The sequence below is a fragment of the Ictidomys tridecemlineatus genome, chromosome 12 (genome assembly GCF_052094955.1).
Source record: "Ictidomys tridecemlineatus isolate mIctTri1 chromosome 12, mIctTri1.hap1, whole genome shotgun sequence".
Classification (NCBI taxonomy): domain Eukaryota; kingdom Metazoa; phylum Chordata; class Mammalia; order Rodentia; family Sciuridae; genus Ictidomys; species Ictidomys tridecemlineatus.
Genome location: NC_135488.1, coordinates 114,770,256 through 114,785,911, shown reverse-complemented (window position 1 = coordinate 114,785,911; position 15,656 = coordinate 114,770,256). Strand labels below are relative to the sequence as shown.

At 54.9% G+C, this 15,656-nt stretch overlaps 1 protein-coding gene across 6 annotated transcripts in view; it reads left to right on the top strand.

The window, feature by feature from the left end:
- Positions 1–15,656, top strand: part of Asap2 (ArfGAP with SH3 domain, ankyrin repeat and PH domain 2) — a 155,478-nt gene that overhangs the window by 129,982 nt on the left and 9,840 nt on the right. For 3 of the 6 annotated variants that reach the window (XM_078029687.1, XM_078029685.1, XM_078029688.1), the window contains 8 exons: positions 2,202–2,391; positions 3,743–3,828; positions 5,760–5,875; positions 6,335–6,402; positions 7,628–7,741; positions 9,856–10,108; positions 12,584–12,718; positions 14,385–14,550. In XM_078029687.1, coding sequence (XP_077885813.1) covers positions 2,202–2,391; positions 3,743–3,828; positions 5,760–5,875; positions 6,335–6,402; positions 7,628–7,741; positions 9,856–10,108; positions 12,584–12,718; positions 14,385–14,550 — 1,128 coding nt within the window. Of the gene's footprint in view, positions 1–2,201; positions 2,392–3,742; positions 3,829–5,759; positions 5,876–6,334; positions 6,403–7,627; positions 7,742–9,855; positions 10,109–10,283; positions 10,907–12,583; positions 12,719–14,384; positions 14,551–15,656 lie in introns of those variants that run through there. The other 3 variants (XR_013429280.1, XM_078029686.1, XR_013429281.1) reach the window with 3 other exon arrangements.

The following is a 15,656-nucleotide window of genomic DNA, read 5'->3' as shown; positions in this document are numbered from 1 at the left end:
CCCTTCCACTGGAGCCTAAGAGGAACAGGAGAGCGTGGGACCGCGGGCTCTGTTGGCTCAGGAGGTATCAGCCGTGTGTTTCTCTCTGCGACTGGAGCCCTGCCCTCCCCTGAAAGCCTGGAGCTGACCCATCCACTCATAAGCCCCGGTGTTCTTGAGCCAGGACCCCAGTGTTGATGAGGCCTTGGGGACTGAGCAGCGGTGGATGAGGATGGGGTTGGCACAGCCCTGAGCTGTGAAGAGCAGCCGGGGCCTGTGTGCCTGGCCACCTTCCTCCGCATTCAGTGCTGAGTCTACAGTAACTACAGCTGGCGAGTCCAAAGTGCTGGCTCAGTGCTTGGGAGCACTGTCTCCTTCCGTCCTGCAGAGCCACACGAGGCAGCCCTGGCCTTGGTTTTACTCCGCAGTGAGTCACTCGGCGAGGTCACACAGTGGGATGCGGTCAGCCCCTTGGGAGTCTGACCGTCTGGCCCAGACCCTCCTGACGTCCAAGCAGACTTGTCCTGGGGGCAGTGCAGGCCCTTCCTTTCAGTCACCTCCCTGCCCAGCCCACGGAAACTTCGTTTCCTACCTTCCTGACATGGGCAGGAGGGACCGGGGAATCGGGTCTTGTCAGGCCGTTCTATCTGTGTGTCTGTTGTCAGTGGAAATTGGTTTTTGTGACCTTTTTTTTTTTTTTTTAAGCTGTTTTATTGCAATATAATTTGTGCCTTTGAAAGTTGCACGATCTAGTGGCTTTTAGTGTTTTTACAGATTTTGTGCCCATTGCCACAGTCAATTTTGTTTTATTTTTTACCTATTTCTTGGAGATGATGGAGGGTCTCATCGAGTCGCCCAGGCTGGCCTTGAACTCGGTGATCTTCCTGCCCCGACCCACCGAATAGTTGGGATGACAGGCAGGACCACCCCCCAGCTCAGTCCGTTTCAGATTTTTTTTTTTTTTACTCCAAACGAAACCCTGTACCCGTGAGCCACAGCCTACTGAGGGTCCCTGTGCGTCCACCCTGGGCAGCCTGCTTCCCACCTCTACACATTGGCCAGTCTGGACATCTCCGTCTGTAGATTGTGCGGCGTCTGTCCGTGCTGGCGTAGGTCAGCGCTTCCCCTGCTGTGCCGCCCCCCACTGTGTCAGACGGGCGCCCTGCCGTCTGTGTTCGCCAGTTGCTTGGGTTGCCCGTGGCATTTCTGGCTTGATTGGCGCGAGCACTTCAGCCCTTCCGTGTTGTCTGGGTCTTCAGGAGTCGCTCTTGATGAGACCTTTAGTGTGACTCGGTTTGGAAAGTGCTCAGCCCTCTCACAAGCTGCCAGCTTTCTTGGTCTCCATCTTTCAAGTGCATCAGCACTTTCCAAGGTCCTAGGACCTACTGTGCGCTCTGCTTAGGTGACACATCCGGTAAGGATGACACTGCTGGGAGGATGTGTTGGGTGCACTTTTACAAATCAGAGAGCGTGAGGCCTAGGGTGAGTATTTGTTCAAGTTCAAATGCTCGGCATGTGGTTAGAGTGGGATTTGAACCCTGGCTCCTCCGGGGCTGCCTTTCCAGGCTTCTTGAGAAGGGTGGTGTCTGAGCACAGGCCAGAACAGAGAGTGCACAGAAGAGGGGCAGTTCCCTTTGGTTCATCTGACAGGAAGTGGCTTTGAGGCACACTGACATGGAGTCCATGCCCCCTGGGCAGGTGGGCAGGCAGGCAAACTACCAGGGAGACTCTGAACAGAGGGCAGGCCAGGGCAGGCCTGCAGAGGTGGCCCAGGAACAGCAATGGGAGGGACATGGATCACAGCAGAGAAGGACACAGCATGCTGTGGGGAGGGTGTGGGTGGGGAAGGTGCAGACGAGGACATGAGTGACAGGGCAGCAGCTCGGGGAGGTCGGAGCACGGAACTTCAGAGTGTGGCAGGGGCAGCCGCTGAGAGAGCATGGCGGGTCGCCCACCTGGCTGGCTGGCCCTTACAGCTGGGTCTGGCCCAGGACGCTGCGCAGGGCATTGACACCTCCGATGTTGGAGACAAGAGACATAGGGTACCAGTAGAAGGAGCCCCAGGGTCGGGGTGAATGGGCGCTTGCAGGTGAAGCACAGCTCCCACCTGGCGCTTTGCCACCAGCGCTGCTTGGGGGGAGGGTGGGCAGGATCCTGAAGGTGGCTGCAGGTGGACTGAGCGGGGGCCTTAGTGGCTCACCGGCAATGTCGTGTGGTTTCAGGAATGCCAGGAAGGACTACATCACCGCCAAGTACCTGGAGAGGAGGTATGCGAGGAAGAAGCACGCAGACAGCGCCGCCAAGCTGCACAGCCTCTGTGAGGCCGTCAAGAACAGAGACATTCTTGGGTTACTGCAAGCTTATGCTGATGGCGTGGACCTCACAGAGAAGATCCCGCTGGCCAACGGACATGTGAGCATGTGGCTGCTGCTTCTAGGAAGCAGAGGGAAGCAAGGGAGGGCAGCAGGGCAGGGTCTTGGGCTTGAGAATTCACGCTGTGCCATTCTCCAGGAGAGCAGAATTTGCTCTGTTCCGTAGGAGAATCTGGTGGCTTATTTATTTATTTTTAATTGGCAAGTAATTTCTTAGGTTCAGCACTTTTTAATCCTAAATGCTTGGGACTAGAAGTACTTTGGACTTTGATTGTTTTTAGATTTTGGAATATTTGTATATGAGATGTGTTAGGGATGGGACCCAAGTCTAAACACAGAATTCATTTTCATATACCTCTTACACATAGCCTGAAGGTGATTTTGTAATATCTCTAGGATCCCCGTGCTTTGACTACAACCAGTCACATGAGGTCAGGTGTGGAATTTTCTATGTGTTGCTCACCGCTTAAAAAGTTTTGTACTTTGGAGCATTTTGGATTTAGGATTTGGGGACTAGGAATGCTCAACCTGTGCATATGTTTATGGACAGTGGGAGTTTTGAGATGTGTTCCCACTGTAGAATGACTGAATCAAGCTGTTGCCATGTCTTCACCTTACATGTTTCTCATGGTGAGAACGTCTCAGAGATGCTTAACACGGGACTATTATGAACTGCCATCACTGTGCTGTGCAGTAGCTCTCCAGAACACATTCCTCCCAACCAAAGCTTTGGGTGTTGGTTTATTCTTAAACCTCGAATGAAATGCCAACTCTGGAGAGCAAGCCTGTCCTGAGGCCTGAAACTGAGGGAGCACACCTGTGCAGCCTGCAAGGACCTCTCTTCTGTGAGCAGGGTCAGCCAAGGCCACCTGAGGAGTGCCCTAGGAGGGCCAGTTCCCTGCAGCCTGCAGCCCATGCACTCTCCTCCCTGAGGGGGTGGGTGGGAAACATCCCCCAGACTTGAGGGAACCCTCAGGGTCTCTAGTAAACCATTAGTGCCAAGGGGCTGGTGGATGCCCCAGCCTTCTGCAAGTGCCTCAGGGACATACACTTCAGCCCCTGTGGGGCTCAACCATGTCCTCTCAGGGCCATTCCAAGCTCCCCAGGTGGGGGTGTTGTGACAAGGGCAGGAACCTTTCTCCTAGTGACTGACAGGCTCCTTTAGATGTGAGCCGAGGCACCAGCAGGCTGTGGAGTGCCCCCTTGCTCTTCCTCTTTGTAGACAGGTAGAAGTTTGCCGTGGAAATTAGTGGGCACTCCGTACCTTAGAGATAAGTTTTTTTGAAAGAAAGGATGAACACTTTTGGAAGGGATAGACACAACTTTGCTGAGCTGGACACAATATTGAAGGCTGCCGCTGGAAGGCTACAATGTCTCCGTTTGGTTTCCAGGAGCCGGATGAGACAGCCCTGCACCTTGCCGTCAGGTCCGTGGATCGGACTTCTCTTCACATCGTGGACTTTCTGGTTCAGAACAGGTGGGTGTCTGAACTTGGCGCAGGGCAGGGGGAGGGCTTTTGTTTTTGCTCCCTGGGCTTCCTGAGGACGGCAGCAAGGCCTCGCTGCTTGGGTTGTGCTGCAGAGATACTCGCATGTGCAGTCTGAGCATGAGTCATGGGACAGAGAAGATGCCAGGTGTGGGCGTCGCAAGGCTGTGCTAGGGAAATCCAAACCCAGGCTCAGAGCCTGGGACTCACAGCCCCAGGGATGTGTGGCTGCTGACCTGGGAGCCCTGGAGCAGTGGTGCGCGCCCCACCCCGCATCCTGTGCACTGGCAGGTTCCTCCCCTCGCCCTGTGGGTGGGGCTCCTTGTCCCAGACAGCATGTCCCGAGTAGGGGAGAGGAGAGGGCAGTGGAGGTCTTGAACCAGAACACTGGGTCATGAGTACTTGACTTGCCTTGGGCTGAGAAATGGCTTGTGTGCTTTCTCTGGAAATGGCCTTTGAGACATGCAGGTACAGTTGACCAGGCCCTAGTGTGCTGTTCTGTGCATGTGCTTCACCATGTGCCACCTGCCTGGCACTGGAGTCCAGACCTCAAGGCCTTTTCCTGACCACGATTTAGGGGGGATGTGTACTGGAGGGTGCTGGTTGAAAACCACCAAAATAGCTCCAAGTGGCATGGAAGATCCCATGATGCGAAAGCAGTGGAATAGTTTGCACTCTGTGTCCTCTGCTTTTCCCTATGATTCCTGGCAGAGGAGTAACAAAGCAGCTAGAAAGTAGAGGAGCTGGGGGTTGTCAGCCCCAACACCCACAGGCCATTCCTGAGGAGCCCTGGTTCACTAGACTCCTGGTGGAGCCAGATGTCCTGTCCTCGGCAGCAGCCCAGCGCCTGGAGCAGAGCGGGGCTCCATGGGTGTCGGTCAGTCCGGGATAATGCCTTTCCCTGTACAAACTTTCCAGGGGAAGAAGGGGGAACCTGGTTTCTTTACTTCTGGGATGGAGGGAAGAGAGCAGTAGAGGATAGATGAGGAAAGGAGGCTTGGGCGAGGTGCAGTCCAGAGGTAGAACACTTGCCTAGCTTGCATGAGGCCCTGGGTTTCATCCCCAGCACAAAAACAAAAAAGAAAAGAAGAGAGAAGGTGCTCTGTCTTACTTCGAAAAGTAGTTGGTTTCCTCCTGGCAGGAGCTCTGGTGCCACCCCCTGAAGTCACGTCCATCCCCACTTGTCTGTCTAGAGGCCCAAGGCTTTGTCTGCCTTTATGATGGTGGTGTCTACGTGTGGAACAGCTTGTCCCATGCCTGTGGAGCACGTGCCCCTGGGCTCATTTGTATCAGAAATTTGTATTTGGATGACCTGGGCTCATTTGTATCAGAAGAGCCTCTTCTGAAGCAGCCCCTAACTGCACTCAGAGGGCAGTTCCAGGGTCACGGGAGCAAGGGGGCAGTTCCAGGGTCTCAGGAGCAGGGAACCCTATCCTGGAGAAGCTTTTCCCCTCCCTGGCAGGAGTATCAAATGATAGGGTCGAACAGCTCATCTGGCCCATGCTGCAGACGGACAGGATGGACATTTGTGCAGGCTGGGCAGTGGGCAGCACAGGCGAAGAGGGAAGAGGCCGGAGCTTCAGGCTTGCCCAAAGCTACGCTGCCCACCTCCCCAAGCCCAGCAGCAGCACAGCTGCCCCTTGCCTGGCCTCTGCCATCGTGGGTTCTCTCCATGATGTCCTGGGCCACGGCTGCCTCATCCACACAGGCACCTGGAGTATACAGGCACCTGGCCTGTGGGTCTTGGGGCTGACAACCCCCCCCCAGCTCCTGTACTTCCTGGTATTCTCATGGGACAAGATGGAGAAACTGGTTACTCATGAGTCAGATTCCGTCTGCCTCTCGTCACATGCCCTGTGTCCCTGCCGAGCCATCTGCACCCCCAGTAATCCTTCTGTTTCCTCCGACTCTGTTCTCGGCAGCGGGAACCTGGACAAACAGACAGGCAAAGGCAGCACGGCCCTGCACTACTGCTGCCTGACGGACAGCGCCGAGTGCCTCAAGCTGCTCCTGCGCGGGAAGGCCTCCATCGAGATAGGTGAGCCTCGCGCCGCCACGAGGGCAGCCCGCCGCCGGGAGCCATGCTGCTTCCTTAAAAGTCAACCAAGTCTTGTTGGCAGATTTACTTAGAAGAAGCAAGTGATAAGCTGTTTCAAGGTACCTTACGTTCAGCACACTGAACAGGGAGCAGTGCCCTGGGTTTGGAATTGATATGCTGCTGTATTTGATGGCTATTGTTTGGACATTGATTGTAATCAGTTGCACGTCAACAGTTTTACTCTCTTGGCTCAAACCTTAACCTTTCCAATCTTGGCTTCTCTGCTGTTACTTTCTTCTTGGTTATCCACCAGCCCCCGGCGGTCGGGCCAACTGGATTTCAGGACTTGTGCTCCAGTTAATGTAGTGCTGCCTCATGGTATCTTTGGTCAACTGCCCCTCGCTGGCAGATCCTACGGGGTTTGTCATGACGCTTCCTTTCCTTGCCCTTGGCTTTTAGCAAACGAGGCAGGAGAGACCCCGCTGGACATCGCCAAGCGCCTCAAGCATGAACACTGCGAGGAGCTGGTGAGTCTCCCCCAGCAGATGGGCGGGGCACGGCTGGGGACAGCGAATGGGAGGGCTTGTCCTACCCTGGCACTTGTCGCAGAGTGGATCTCTGTCCTGGGTGGGACATGCTAAGAATCAGCCCAACCTGGGGAGAGCGTGCTAGGGAGTTGTAGCAGAGCAGAGGACCACCCTCCCGGGGTGTCCGCTGTGTGGACCTGTTGGCCACAGCTGGCCCCGGCAGGGAGGCTGCACTGCGTGCCTCAGGCCTCCTGCTTGGCCGTGCTCTGAGCTGGCTTTCTTACTTTGTTCCTCAACCCCACATCATGTGTCCTGCCCTGAGCCATCTTCCTTTCCTGTTCTTGAAGTAGGGGGTGTGAAGGAAGGAAGGAACCACTGGGGACAGCAGAGTAGGGCCGTGGTAGGACTGTGCCACTGTGACTTGGTAAAGACCCCCAGGCGCTCAGCTGCCACCTTATATGTGAAGTCAGTTATACCCCTTTGCAAGGTTATGGTGAGAGTTACTATTGAATCTATAAAGCACTCAGCACGTAGATATTCAGTGCTTGACCAACGGAACTTTTGATAACAAATGCTAAAGGAGTGGGCTAAGTGACAGTTTCTGTTCTAGACACTTCAGATCCACATCTCGTGCAATCTTTGAACTACTCTATGACAGAGTTTCTGCTGTCATGGAGGAGGAAGCAGACACAAGGTCATATTGCTTCTGTCTGGCTCTACAGAGCAGTAAGCCCTGCTGCCCTAAATACCACTGTGTGATAAATTCGCTTCTGTGCACCTAGAATGGAGTTAGCTGTCTACCTTGAGAGAACTGGGGAGATAGTTGTTCCGATCATTCATTCAGGGCTTCATGCTTGTTCTAGTCGAGAAGCTGGGTTACCAGTGAATGCAGTCCTTCTCCTAGTAGGGTTGAATTTGCTTGCATATGTAGTGTTGATACCTGCAGGCTGATCCTTTAGGTTCCAAACATCCCTTGCCCGTGTACGGTACTTCACAGTTTATAAGCACCCGCTGGTGCTGCCAGGATTGAATGTGAAGGTTATCCTGTCAATCAGGTAGAGGGGGATTAACTGCACCCAGGGGCTGGAAGGAGCTTGCTCTGGATGGAGTGCAGGCTCCCTTCCTCCTGGGCTGCCTGTCTGCTGTCTGTCTAAACAGCCTGCAGATCCCTGCCTCTGTGCCCAGGGTGTTGGCAGCAGTGCTGACTGTCCTTTGTACTTCCCAGCTGACGCAGGCGCTATCGGGAAGGTTTAACTCTCACGTCCACGTGGAGTATGAGTGGCGGCTACTCCATGAAGACCTGGACGAGAGTGACGATGACGTGGACGAGAAGCTGCAGGTCTGTGTGGGTCGCCACCTGTGCACAGAGCCCACAGTGGGCCCTGCCTGGAGCCCGGGAAGAAGGCTTTCCATAGAGAGGGAATGCAGCTGCTCTCCGTGTTCAGGCCCCAGTAGGTTTTGGGTTTATCTCTTCCACCACCTCCGCTACCTCCCAGCTCCTCTGTACTCCACTGGAGAGAGAGGCCAACTCTGCAGTCGTAGGCAGCTCCTTGCCTGTGCTTCTGGGGCTGCAGAGGAAGCTACTTGCTGTGGAGCCCCGGGTGGAAGAGCCAGGTCTCCTCTGTCCCAGGTCATCACGGTCACCTGGCTGGGCATGTTTGCCTGGCTGATCTCAAAAACTTCAAATGAAATCATTCCACAGCCCTTGCATCTCCCTGAGTCTCACCCTTTCCTTTTGGGCCGGGCACATTGAAATCTCAAGAGAGGTTGCCTGGCCAAGGTGAAGTATGCATTTCCAGATGGCCTTGGAACCAGGAGGGCTCTTGCTGCTGGTCCAGCTCTGTTCTCAGCACACACACACTGCCTGGCACGTGTGGGTGGCCCAGGATGGCTGCCACCTTCACCCAGGTCGCATCTGAGAGTCAAGCTTGAGGAGCCTTGCTGCAAAACCCAGTCTCCCAGCTCCCCCAGTGGCCAGCAGCCCTGGGAAGGGTTAGGGTTAAAATGAGGGGAAGTGGCATGGTGAGCACACTTTCCTGTTTTGCTGTGTGACTTTTGTGTTCTGAAGTACATTGAGGATTTACTAGATGGATAGAGGATTGACACAGGGGAAAGGGAGATGGACAGCATTTCTGAAACCCTGGCTCATGCAGCATTCCACCTGAACTGACCATTCCTTAGAATACAGAATAAGAAATGTCTTCACTGAGTTAATACAAAACAGCATCAAAGCAAGAAGAGCTAACTTCACGCTTACCTGTCTTTAAAAAAGAAAGAAAAACTGGAAGCCTCTGCTGTGAGGAGTCTGCAGCGCCTCTCCGTCCTGGGAGCAGCAGTAGAGCAGGCTGGTGCCCAGGAGAGCAGCAGCAAGGCTTGGGCCTGGTGTCCTGAAACCCAGACTCTGCCACCCACTGCCGTTCTTTTCAGCAGAGAGTGGCAGGTGTTTTGTCCCCTCATCTGTGGGCCCTGTTGGAATGTAGAAATCTGTGCAAAGAGCCACTGGCCACCGCCTTCTGCACCCTGAGCCCGGCTTGACCAGAGCCTGGTGTGGGTGGACAGCCCTGTGAGAGGGAGCCGGCAGCTGATGCCGAGAGCCTGCCATGCTCCTGGGACTGTGCTGGAGAAACAGTGGAAGTCGTACCCATTAATAGATAGGGGTGAGGGTGGCAAGGTTAAGTGATTTGCTCACGATGAAGCTACTATTCTGAGGCTGACATTTGAAGTGCAAGTGGCATCTAAGCTTGTGAGTCATGATTGGATACATAGGTTTGCAGTAAAGCATGGGGAGAGTAGGCGTGGATCACCTCTTAGCGAGCCAGACGGTAAATACTTGAGGCTCCTTGGTCAGAAATGTCCGTTTTTATTGCCACTACTCAGCTTTGCCAGGGTGGTTCAAAAGCAGGCATAGACAGTATGTAAGTGATAGGGCACAGCTATCTTTTCATAAAAAATTATTTATTAAAACAGGGCAGCCCACAGGCCAAGGCTGGCTGACCCCTGAGTTAGAGGAGTCTCAGGAGTTCCTGTGAAAGTGGGAGAACACATTGATCTGGGGTGATCCGCCATAGAGCTGTCGGTGTGATTGCAGCTAGGTGGCCAGAGTCATCCGTGTTGTTCTCAAACATAAGGTGGTGTGTTTGGACAGGGGAACCCGGGAGACAGGAAGAGCTAGTTAGAGATAACTCTAGCCAGTAAAATGAAATGGCTCCCTTCACAGAATGGAGAATTGTCACTTGTGAGCCATGGCTTTGGGGGCGGGGTGGTGATGGTGTACATGGGTGTTTCAATTACAAGACACCAGAGTGGGTTTTAAATCCTGCAGCTCTCCCGCCACAGGTGAGAGTCCTAGGCCAAGTGGAAGTGGTGCAAGTGTGGATTTCACAGTGGCATTGCCGTCATCAGCCAGAGGTCCCCATCTCCACCTCACACCTCTGCTCTGACACTGCTTTACAGCCCAGTCCCAACCGGCGGGAGGACCGGCCTGTCAGTTTCTACCAGCTGGGATCCAGCCAGCTTCAGCCTAATGCCGCGTCTTTGGCCAGAGATGCTGCCAACCTCACCAAGGACAAGCAGAGGGCGTTCATGCCCAGCATCGTGCAGAACGAGACCTATGGAGCCATCCTGAGTGGCAGCCCACCCCCATCCCAGCCGGCAGCCCCCACCACCACCAGTGCCCCCCCACTCCCACCTCGAAATGTCATCAAGGGTATGAAATTTCTTGGTCCCCTGCAGATATATTGAGGGTTTGGTTTGGGGGGGAGGGGGGTTTGAGAAATTTGCACCTGCTTTGCCCCCAACTAGGTGACATTGGGCACATATTTTGTAGTTATTTTCTGTTTGCCTCCTAAAGAAATTCTTCCATTTTTTTCTTCTTTTTTTAGAATGCCAAATGGTGGTAGAGATCTTTGATTGGCTTCTTACTCTGGGCAGAGACATGGCTCCTATGTGGTCTGGGTGATGTGGGGCTGCCCCAGGCGGGCCTGGAGTGGGCCAGGGGATGCTCTCTGCAACCCTTACCCACATACTGCCCTTCCTGGCCTCTATTCTTTCTTTCCTTTCTTATTTCTCCTCTGTCGGCATCAGGGCCAGCCTGTAGCACCAGTGATTACTTCTTATCACCATGATTTTCATGGAATGAAGGAGAAAGATACTAGTTGGGGAACAATGTTCAGCCTAATGGTGAAAATACAGAATCATGCTGGGTGTGTTGGTGAATGCCTGTAATCCCAGCAGCTCAGTAGGCTGAGGCAGGAGGATCGTGAGTTCAAAGCCACCCTCAGCAAAAGCAAGGCACTCAGCAACTCAGTAAGACCCTGTCTCTAAATAAAATACAAAATAGGGCTGGGGACATGGCTCCATGGTTGAGTGTCCCTGAGTTCAGTTCTCAGTACCTCACCACCACCACCAAAAAAAAATACAGAATCATCTCCCCCAGTGCTGTCAGTGTGAAAAGCTCACTCGACTTAACCTCAGCTGCTCTGTCTCAGCCAAGGAGACTTAACAGGTGAGATTTTTTGTGTTTACAAATATGGAAACTGAAATCCTCAAGTAGTTTATCTAAGAGTGAGGAATAGCTGGCACTATGCTTCTTGAAGGTGGGCCTACCAAGTGACCAGCTTACCCCAGACTGCACCTGACACCATGGGCTGTGGCCTTTGGGACTTCCTGGGGCAAGGAGGGCTGCTCCGTCTTCGCTGCTGAGACTGGAGAGCCCAAGGGCCTCCCTAGAGCTGGTGTAGAGCCTGCGGCTGCTAGCTGTGGAGAGGGAAGTGTGGGGTGGTTCAGGTGGGCCCGTAGCCATGTGCCCTCACATTGCATGACATTGGCAGTGTGGCTGCACCCCATCTTGCCCCACTGTCCTGGGTATTGCAAGGATCCTCCCACACAGCCCTGACCCAGCATTCAGGGGCCCAGGGGAATGATGATCGACCTGTCCCAGGGGCCACGGAGTCACAGCCCTCAGCAGCGTTGCATCCCTGCACCCCAGACCCAGGAGCCAGCCTGCTCACCGCCCCTGGGCAGCCAAGTGCTTTGTAACCAGACAGCACGCGCTGGGCCTGATCCAACTCTGAGCAAGGAGTGCAGTGGCCGCTCAGTCACAGAGCACCTGCCCATCGCCCTCCAGGGCTGGCCGAGGCCATCTCAGTGCCCCGTCCCCCCTGTCCCCACATCTGGAGAGGTGTGTCTATTCTGAAAGGCTCAGACCCAAAGCATTTGGGCATTTTTATTCCCACTGGAGGCTTTTACTGGCTGGCTCTGGGTGTCAGGAGGAGAGACTCGGTCCTGCCCTGTCGGGTGGTGGAAGAGTAGTGAAGCTCTTCTGTATTTCCAGGTTTCCTGGAATCAGATTTTTCTTTTTCTTTTTCTTTCCATTCTCATCTTCAGCTTCATTCTTTCTTCAGATGCAATAGATTATACCCCTCACCTGTGTCTCCCTGTTCTCATTTTGTTCACACTTGGTCTAAAGGAAGCTCACAGCTTCCTTAGGTGTGGGTGGTCTTGCACTGTGGCCGACCCTGCCACAGGAAGGGCGCTGAAGGCTCCTCCAGACCCTGGGCCTCCTGAGAGGGTGTGGCCTGTTTCACTGCCCCCCCTCCCCCCGGGCTGTACACAGCCAGGGACACAGGGACTGGGTCACACCTGTGCACTTGAGTAGATGGCAGGAGAATGATGTGACCAGGGAAGTGCCACCTCTTTGGGGGTTACCTGAACCTTCTGGGTTCTGTGTGCAATCTGTAGCCAGAGAGTTTACAGGAAGTCAGGAGAAGGTCCTCCCCTGTGGCTGACCTGCACCCTGCCCCACTGTACAGGCTGGGAACAGGGTGCTGTCTGCATGGCTTGGGTGACTCCCGTGGCCTGCAGGATACAATGGAAAGGCAGAGATGAGAAGTTCCATGGTCCCCAAACAGAACATTGTGATATATTTTCAGTTAAGAATTTTTACATTCCACCATCAGATTGAGAAAGCCAGCCAGGAATGTTCCCCGGACCATCTTTGGTTCAGCGTCCATTGGTATCTGTCTTCCAGGTCACAAAGATGAGAGTAAAGTTTCGGGTTCTACTCGCCGTTCTAGAAAGGTCAGAGTGGCCATTTGATAAGTGAGAGGATCAATAACGCAGTGTTTTGTTTCTGTTTTTGTTCTGTGTGTGTGCACATGTGTGTGCGTGTGCGTGGGTTTAGTTCAGGCAGCCTCCTCAGCTAACACCCTGTGGAAGACAAACTCTGTAGGTGTGGACGGTGTAAGCAGGCAGCGATCTTCGTCAGATCCGCCAGCTGTCCACCCACCGCTGCCCCCTCTTCGAGTGACGTCTACCAGTACGTTTTTTTCCTTTCTCCTTCTTGCCAGTGGGCCTCGTAGGTCTGGAAGGCAGGGGGCGCTGTTGGCAGCCACCTGGGGAGACAGCTCTGGGGCCTCACACCCGCAGGCAGCCCCAGCACGCCCCATGGCCCGCTCACTCTCCTCTGCCTTGCAGAACATTCACTAGACCAGCTTCTGGTCCTCTGCACACCACCCCAGAGCTCTCATTTCCTTCAGCCAGTTGGTGATTTTCAATATTTGGGGACAGTCATTTTGATCATAATCTGGCATTGGTTTTTTCAAATACCAGCATGTGGTTGAAAGTACCCAAAGCCTTGTGGGGAGAAGCAGCAGGAAGAGGTCTTGCTCCCGGGTGCAGAATTGAGCGTATCTCCCAGGTCCATGACGGGAGCCCTGGGCCCTGCCCTCTCCGCCCCCTGTTCTCCTGGGCTCTGGCGGAGGGGCACCCAGCATCTCTAGGTTTCAGGGCTTCCAGAGCATTGGGAGTATTCCTAGACTGACATGCTTGTGGCTTTCTTAAAATAGCTAAATTAGCTGGGTGCAGTGGCACATGCCTGTCATCCCAGTGACTCGAGAGGCCGAGGCAGGAGGATCACAAGTTCAAGGCCATCTTGGGCAACTTGGTGAGACCCTGAAAAAAAACGAAAAAAATAAATAAAAGGGCTGGGGTGTAGCTCAGTGGTCGGGCACCCTGGATCCGATCTCCAGTGCCACAGGAAGAAGAAGAAGCTAAAATTAACATCAACCTGCTGAGGCACCCCCCGGCTGCACAGCCAGAGGCTCGCCAGAGGCCAGAGCCCTCTTTCCTCCTCTCTCGCCTCTCAGGCTGACCCGTGGGCTCCCCAAGTCTGCCTCTCTGCTTTTCCTTTAAAACAGAAAAAGGGAACAAGGGAAAGGGGCACAAAAGGACGACCCCCTGGATGGCTCCGTGGCCTCACCCCACCTGGTCGCCAGAGGCCTCAATCCTGCTGGCTTGTCCTGTGCCTTATGTGTGAGCTCCCACCTGGAGGCAGGCCACCACCCGTGACAGTGACCTGGTGCTTTGTCAGGAGAACAGGTGGAGGCAGGCTGGGCTGAGGACCCACTTCCCTCTCTTACCTGCTCTGCCCCTGAGCAGCAGCACTCGGCTTCCTCGAGCCCCAGCCTCGGGCCTGTGGAGTCAGATGGTCACAGAGCCTTTGCCCTGCCCACCTCACAGACTGGGGGCCTGCACCAAGTCGCTCCTCGCCCTCTGTCCTCAGGCTTGTCCCTGCTCAGCTGCCTGGTAAACGGGTGGGGCCTCCTTCCTTCTGGGGATGGGCCTGCTCTGGCTAAGAGAGTCCTGGCCCGGGCAGAACCATCTCCCAGGGCAGAGGCCAGGCCTGGACCTGGCCCCAACCAGCCTCCTGCTGCCTGTTCAGAGTCAGGGGCAGGACAAGGTACTGGCTTCCCCACCGGGTCCAGCAGAGAAAACAGGCCCCTGAAGAGTTTCGATCGTGCTCGAGCTTCCTGGGTGCTTGACCAGGACCCCTCCGTCCCTCCACAGTTCCCTGAAATGCAGGAGGAAACCGGCAGGTGTGCCCCCCTGGAGACTCCAGGGAAGAGGACCCTGGCTGGGCCACCAGGGAGGAGGTGGGTACAGGGCTGGGGCTGACTCGTCTCCTCTCCCTTCTCTCTCTGCAGACCCTCTGGCCCCCACGCCACCCCCTCCTGTGGCCAAGACGCCCAGCATGCTAGAAGCCTTGAGCCAGTCGGGCAAGCCTCCCCAGCCAGGGGCCTCACAGAGCAGGCCCCCGCCCCTGCCGCCCCAGCCTCCCAGCCGCCTGCCTCAGAAGAAGCCTGCTCCCGGGTAACGCCACCCCTCCCGGCCTCCTGGCCTAGTCACACTGGCTGGGCCTGCGTCCAGCGTTCTGGGGGCTTCCAAGTGGCTGTGGGCCCCTTACTCAGGCTGGAAATCTCCGCTGCTGGTGCCCAGGCGTGTGAGGTCCATCAGCTCTGGAGGGTCTTACCATTAATTCAAGGATTTTTTTTAACTGAAAATTCTTACAAATGTGTTATCTTAAATTCACGTCGTGAGTTTAGATCTTCATTTAGTACAGACGCGGGGGTTTTTTGGAGTAAAGTCCTCCAGACAGGCTCTCTTCGTTCTGTCTGTTGCCCACTTGAGAAAGGTCATCTTGCCCATGTGGGCCCTCAGCAGTGTGAGGCACGTTTCTTCACATAAGAACGTTTGCTTTGCTACACACAGTGCAACCCGCAAAACCGGGACCTTGCCTGGATGCTCACCACCTCCCACCCTCACCCACAGTCCTCGTGTCCGAGTGCCGCAGAGGAGCCCAGGTTCTCTCTCTTCTCTGGGTCTTTACAGAGCTCCGTTTGTGGTGGCCCTTGTTTAAGGGGAACACTGCTGAGAAGCCGGGGCCTGGTGATGGGTCGTCTCATTGCTGGGATGGGTCATGGTCTTGGTCAGAATCAGGAAGTGCACACACGTGTACGCTGCTAAATGTACATGCATAAGCACGCGCACGTGTGTGCATTTTGTGCCTTCCTACAGTGAATCTGCGGGGTCACAGTGATACCTCCAGTTTCACTTGTTCTGGTGACGAACCACACCAGAACTGACTGAAGCGAGACACGCCATTTTATTCTTCTCTCGTTGTCGGGAATCTGTTTGACACAGTGTCTGACTCGTTTGGCTCCACAGCCTGTGCGCTCTCAGCTGAAGACTCCCCGAGGTCAGGGTCAGTTAGGTGTTGACGTGTCTGAGGACTCGCAGGAGGCCTCCTTCACAGGTCTGGCAGCTGAGGCCTGTTGTCCGCTGGACCTCAGCGGGGGCTGTCCACCAGAACACCTCCGTGCCCAGCCTCCCGGGTGCTGTGGGCTTCCTCATAGCAGGGGGTCTGGGCCTGGACACTGGCCGGCATGGCTGTCACTAAGTCAAGCAGTGACAGAGCC